We start from the raw sequence: 6,048 nt of genomic DNA, 5'->3' as shown, positions 1-6,048 counted from the left end.
GCCGTGGGCCCCCAGCCACAGGCTGGAGTCAGGACAGCTCTCCCACCTGCACCAGCAGCACCAGCGGTGGCTCTGTCAGCTGTCCCCTTACCCAGCACGTCAGTGGTGTTGATCTGCAGTATCAGCCAGCTGTGGCCATTCTCTTTGTATGAGCCGAAGATGGTGAATATGGTGCTTTTCTCCCCCGGCTCGGTGAGCAGGCCATACACAAACACCGGCTTCTCTGAGAAGGTGAACGTTTTCCAGGTTTCCCCTTCATTCGTGCTGTACCTGGAGAAAGAATATTGGGAGAGCTGCCAGGGCTGGTCCTGCCTACCGCAGGGCACTCTCTCCCGGCCCCAGCCCGAGCACCAGTGGCAATCCCCCTGCCCTGCTGCTTACTTGAGCTGGTCGGTCTCAGTGCCTTGTGCAATGGCCACAAGAATGCCACCATGGTCACCCCACGTGTAATAGTGGGGTCCAGACAGCGCCTGGAAGAGAAACAGCACTGAGGGGTGCATCAGAGCGTGGTGAGGTAAGGGACAAACCTGGCTGGACAGCATGCTGTGTCAGAAACGCTCCTGACCCAAGCTAGCGTTTCAGGATGCCTGGGCCCAGCCAAGCACCTGGAGGCACCAGAGATGCGTTTATGTTGTTAAGTGTTTATGGGCCAACATTTGCAGACAAGAGCAGCCAGCCCCATTTCCCGACAGGTACAGCTGTGTTTGAGAGCAGCACTGCACCCTGGACTCTGCTCCTCCCATGCTACATGCAGGGAAGGAACCAATGGAAAAAGTGCCATTACATGAAACCAAAGTCCATCGCTCCCCCTCTCAGACAGGAGCTCTTTGTCACCTCTGTAAGGCTTTCCCAACTCTCGGCAGGGACTCCCTGCTTCCTGTGTCTGCAGACAGTGCTGGTTCTTGGGCTGTACGGTTTTTTGAATGCTCAAAGAGAAGTGGGGCCATGGCATGCAGAAACAAGCCCTGGAGACAGCTCATTCACCTATCCCATAGAAATAAACCCATAGTATCTCACGCCACCTCCAGCTCTGTTTAGTGACCACCAACACAAAATCACCTTGGCTTTCCTATCTGGGAAGCCCAGTGCAGCTCAGAATGAAAACAAGAAGAATGCCTGTGCCTGACTCAGTGTGCAGGACACCCTAACGCACTTGGGGACGTTCTTATGCAGGGCACTGATTGTATTGTCTGTCTTTCCTGTGCCGTGAGATCCCACCAGTGAACCAGAGAGCAACGCATCTTCCAGCCTCCTGCTTGCCAACGCCAAGAGGAAAAAGTTGTGTTACTGCTTCTTGGCTAAGGAACTGTGCTGCTGGGTCATTCTGCACCTCTGCTCGCAATACAGAGGGCCCGAATAAGTCAGGAGCTTGGCACTGTTCACCATGGGTCAGCGCTTCCTCGGCACATTTTAACTGCACTTCAACTTAACTTCACCTGCCTGTGAGCCAGGGCAGGCTGGCACCTGAGAGTCCCAGCTTTCGGCACCTTCCCTGGCCAGGAGCACTCCTGGCTTGTCCTAAGGCTCCCACAGGCAAAACCGGCAGGTCCCCAGGGCCACTCCCCAGCTGAATTTCGGAGGTGCCCGCTCTCAGCCAGCCCCAGCCTCTGAACCACAGTCAGCTTTGGCAGCAGCCGGTCTGTGGCGTTTGCCCACCGCCACTGCAGCTGCCCAGACCTTAACCCAGGCTGTGCAGCACTTACTGGAGGAAAAGGCGGCTGTTCAGTTCATGAGATTAAATAGTTTGTAGATGTTGAAATACCACATCACACTCGCAGCAGAACACACAGGCAGACCACAGATACCACCGCAGACAAGAACACCCACTTAGTAAAGAGCACCAAGCTCCCCATAAACCAAGGGCAACATCCCATTTTTCTAGAAGATGCCGCAACCTCTCCAGACACTGCGACACACAAAGTCTCAGCTGTCAGTCCTGTCTAACAGGGACCAGATGCCCCATGCCAGGGGCAAGTCTGCCCACTGAAGAATACAGAGGGTGCTCTCCTGCCCTTGAACCGCCTCTCTTCACCACAAGGCTCATCTCCATGCTAACCCACACCTGGTTCTTCACCTGTAGACCTTTTTGCCTTGGTCTCAAGGGACAGTCAGCACCTTCCAGCTGCAGCTCTTGGATGTGTCAATGGAGGTCACTGGTGGCTGCATGTCACTTAGCTACCTTGCTGCCAACATCCTGCCTGCTGCACCACTGCCCTGGCTGAGCTGGCAAGCAAAGGAGCGGCCTTACCTCTCTCCACCTTGCTCCGGCACTGCTCGAGACATAGACATTGGTTTTCCTTGCCATGTTCTTGCCAATGGAGCCTAGGAGAACGGGAGAAATCACTCCTGAGGAATGCAAAGCCTTCAGTTAAACTGAAGCCATACACCTACAAACTATTCTTAACTGCGAGCAAAATGACAGCGACTGAGAAGCTGATTCTTCACACAATAAACTAATACCTTCAAAAGCAAATATTGTAAAGATTATTACCAGTTTCAAAGCGGCAAGGGAAACACCTACAGCTAGAAACACGATCAAACAAAATGTGCAAAAGTTTTCTTCAGTAAAAGAGCAAGACAAACAGGGATTTTTCTTTGTTCAAGAAACCCTCCAGGTGTATAGCAGCAAGGAGGACCAGAATAAAGCAGGCGAGTTTTCTCATGTCACTGTGCTGCAGTAAATTATATATGCTGTAATTACTGCACCAGAGAAGGGACAGTAAAAGGTACAGTTTAACTGCTTTGTTGTAACCTACATATACAAACTAGATGCTGCCAAGTTCCTCAAGTCCTGACAACAAGATGCCCTGTGCCCCTGCAGGGCTGTGGGAAAGAGAGCAGTACCAGTGGCGATAACCAGTCCCGGCGCCGACTCCTTGGAGAGAATGGGCATCCTGCGCAGCTGGAAATTCAGCAGCTGGCTCAGGCGCTGGGCCAGGTGGAGAGAGCAGCCCTGAGAAAACTGGAAAAGCAAAACCCAGTGGCATTACCCCTCCATGCTGTACTTGCTCTTGCTTTATCCCACCTAGTCAAGCCCTCTCCACTTGCAAAGGCAAGCAGGGACTCCCTCACAGCGGGATTGCTGTTTCAGCCCCTTCTGCAGGGGACTTCTCCGTGCTCACGCCCCTGTCCCTTCCCGCCCCGCACTACCTCGCAGTCTATCTGCTCCCCATAGCGTGTCTGCGCTGGGGGCTGCAGCAGCTCCCAGGTGCCCCCCTTGTCAAAGGTGATGACGGAACGCATGTTCTCCTCGCTGAAGGAGCCGTTGATCAGGGTGGCAATGTAGACGCCCCGCACACCTTCCACACGATGGAAGTCCGCAAATGGCTCGTTGGCAAAATACCTGTGAGGAAATGAAAAGGTGGGATTGGTGGATCGCAGCCTCCCCGGGTCTGGGAAATGGGGGACTGGGAAGCCCAGGCATCAGGGCAATGCTTTGAACAAACGCAGCCAAAATCTACGAAGACTTTGCCCATGTCCTCATTTACCACAGCTGATGGGGCACATCCCACATTACCTGACCAAGGTGTCACTTCCAGCTCCTCCTGGGCTGTAGTAGAGCACGTTCTCTAAAGACAGGGAGAACTTCAGGCCTTCCGCCTCTGAGATGTAGAGGTTGGTACGGTTGTTATCGTGGCTGACGCACACAAACACCTGGTCCTCTGAGGCATCGGCAACATAATACTCCTTTGGGATGTAAATGACAGGCGAGCAGGTTTCATACGTGTGGGCATACAAGCAGGGGTTACATACAGGCTGATTTAGTGTTCCCTTTTAGTGCCTGAAAGTTATCCTTTTCTCCACCCATTTTATTTTTCCACTTGGCAAGTGTGTATCTTCCCTTTACAGTTTCTTATGCGTTTCCCCTCCAGTTAACATTGCCCTCCGTCCTGCACAACCCCCTGGCAAAGTCCCCCAGAAGCAGTGCTGGGTGCCAAGCCCCACTGGTGGCGGATCTCTCTCTGCCTGGACCCCACTGAGACCAGGGGCATCTCACAGCCAGGACCCAACCCCACCGCTGTGCCAAACACTAAGTATACTTCTCACACTCTCCTTTGTCCCCGCCAGCCTGGGGACATCACAGCACATCTGATTCATGGACCACAGACTGTTTGCAGTCCCTGGATGTCTCTCCCAGCTTCCCCTGCCTGCAGAGAAGAGGGACACTCCAGTCCATGCCTGCTGAGGTAGCAGGTGCTTGGAGACCTAGTGCCCCAGGCCACGGGAAGAAGTAAGGTCCCCAACAGCAGAGCCAAGGCACTGAGCACTGCGATCACTAGCCCCACTCTGGGTATCTGGGGTTTGCTGCCAGGCTCCACCACCAGCGCGGGAGGAAGCCAGAGGCTCTTTCTGGACAGCCTCGTGCCCAAGACAGTATGTGTTGCTGTATTATTCCACAGGCACATATTGCTAGAATGAAGTACTACGGTGTAAACCACAATATCATCCTAACATGAGCTTTTGCTCAGCCAAACCCCCCTGAGCAGGGTCATACAAGGTCCCTTCCCCGCTCCAACTTCCGCAGTGCCTGGTGAAATGCAGAGAACTGCTGTTGACCTCTGAGGGTGTCCTTGGTAAAGGAAGGAGAGAGGAGTTCTTCTCAGAAAGCATCACTTACCTTAATTGGATGCTTGGTTACAAACTGCGCCACACGCATCGGCTTGCGGTTGAAGGAAACCCAGAGCTGGGCCGACGGCGGCTGCGAGCTGCCTAGCAAACGCTGTGGCAGAGTAGAGGGATACGTTAGGAGTAGCTCGCGCCTCCTAAATCACCCTCATCTCCAGCGGCAGCCAAAGGCAGACTGGGACAAATCCACAAACCGCATGTCTGGGACTTCCCCCTCTCGGCAGGAGGGCAAAGCGTGGCGGCTGCCTGTGACAGCGGGGAGCAGCGCTCCCCACTCATCGTTTACACTGACACAGCCAGTGCTCTGCCAGGAGAGAAACTGCCCTTTCTGCTCGGTCGGGTGGAGGTAAGCAGGCTGGTTTTAATTCCTCCTCTCTCTGTGGAGCAGTCTGTCCTTTCCTTCCTATTTTTAACGATTTGTGCAAAATGAAAGGCACCAGTGCGAAACCAAAAAAGTAAAAAGCTGGGGACAACCTATTTTGTACAGGATGCCAATGGTAAGAACCTAAACCCAGATTTAGGCTCCAAAAATAAGCGGCCTGATTTTCCAAGGCTCCAAATCGCTAAGCAACTGCATCTCCCACAGAAAGGAGCAGAAGTCAAGTCCTGGGTGCCCCTGCCACCCAGCCTGGCCCCTCCCCGGCACCGCTCCCACCGCAGCCAAGGTTTGACGCAAGTGTCCGATTCCAGACCTAGAGATAAAATTTCCAAATTAGGGGTTTGCAGCCAGGCCAGCCTCCTTCCCAGACCCTGTGTCCCCCATCGGTCTTTGCCTCAACGTGGAGTATGGGTGATTTTAATGTTGTTTAGGGTCACATCAGTCGTTAGAGCTGCAGGGGAACATGTCACAGCAGCCCCTGTGACCCCTGAGCCCTCCAGAAGCAAAAACAAGCCTGAAGAATCCCAAATGGAGTTCATGCGTGGAAAGGTCACGACTCAAACCTGCCTGACACTTTCAGCATGCTGCCCCCCAAGCCCAGTGGCTTCTCCGCAGAGACAAGGACACCCTCCACGTCCCACCCAACACCAACAGCAAGCCTAGATAAAATCTTCTGCAAACCACAGCAGGTTCCGATCAGGCACTGGGCCAAGGGGACGTGCCCTAAAAGTTGCAGCTGTACTACCTGAGAGAGACACTTCTGAGAAACTCAAAGTGCTCAGCAAACACATCCCCGGCCAGCGTCGGGCACCACTGTGGCTGCTCGGGTGGCCGGAGGTGACTCGCTCGCTGCTTAATGCCTGGGAAGCCCTACATGGTTTTGCAGGGAGTCACCCCTAAGCGGCAAAGGCTGCTCAATAAAACAGACTCGATGGCAGCAGCAAGGGAGGAAAACAATAGCACCATTTTCTGAAAAGAAAACTGCTCCTTAAATTCTAGGAGCAATAGGAGTCTACCCCGACGGTGCACTGTCTCTGACTGTC

General features: G+C 53.7%; 1 protein-coding gene across 1 annotated transcript in view; it reads right to left on the bottom strand.

Moving 5' to 3' along the window:
• SORL1 (sortilin-related receptor, L(DLR class) A repeats containing) overlaps window positions 1-6,048 on the bottom strand; it is a 36,343-nt gene that overhangs the window by 26,687 nt on the left and 3,608 nt on the right. Inside the window, exons 6-12 of the mRNA XM_010137215.1 lie at window positions 4,619-4,720; window positions 3,518-3,687; window positions 3,151-3,343; window positions 2,845-2,962; window positions 2,249-2,322; window positions 382-470; window positions 92-270 (exon numbers count right to left, since the gene is read on the bottom strand). Coding sequence (XP_010135517.1) covers window positions 92-270; window positions 382-470; window positions 2,249-2,322; window positions 2,845-2,962; window positions 3,151-3,343; window positions 3,518-3,687; window positions 4,619-4,720 — 925 coding nt within the window. The remainder of the gene's footprint in view (window positions 1-91; window positions 271-381; window positions 471-2,248; window positions 2,323-2,844; window positions 2,963-3,150; window positions 3,344-3,517; window positions 3,688-4,618; window positions 4,721-6,048) is intronic.

This window comes from Buceros rhinoceros, unplaced genomic scaffold (genome assembly GCF_000710305.1).
Source record: "Buceros rhinoceros silvestris isolate BGI_N320 unplaced genomic scaffold, ASM71030v1 scaffold18305, whole genome shotgun sequence".
Classification (NCBI taxonomy): domain Eukaryota; kingdom Metazoa; phylum Chordata; class Aves; order Bucerotiformes; family Bucerotidae; genus Buceros; species Buceros rhinoceros.
Note: the sequence above shows the minus strand (reverse complement) of the source record. Positions and strands in the feature narration are given on the sequence as shown.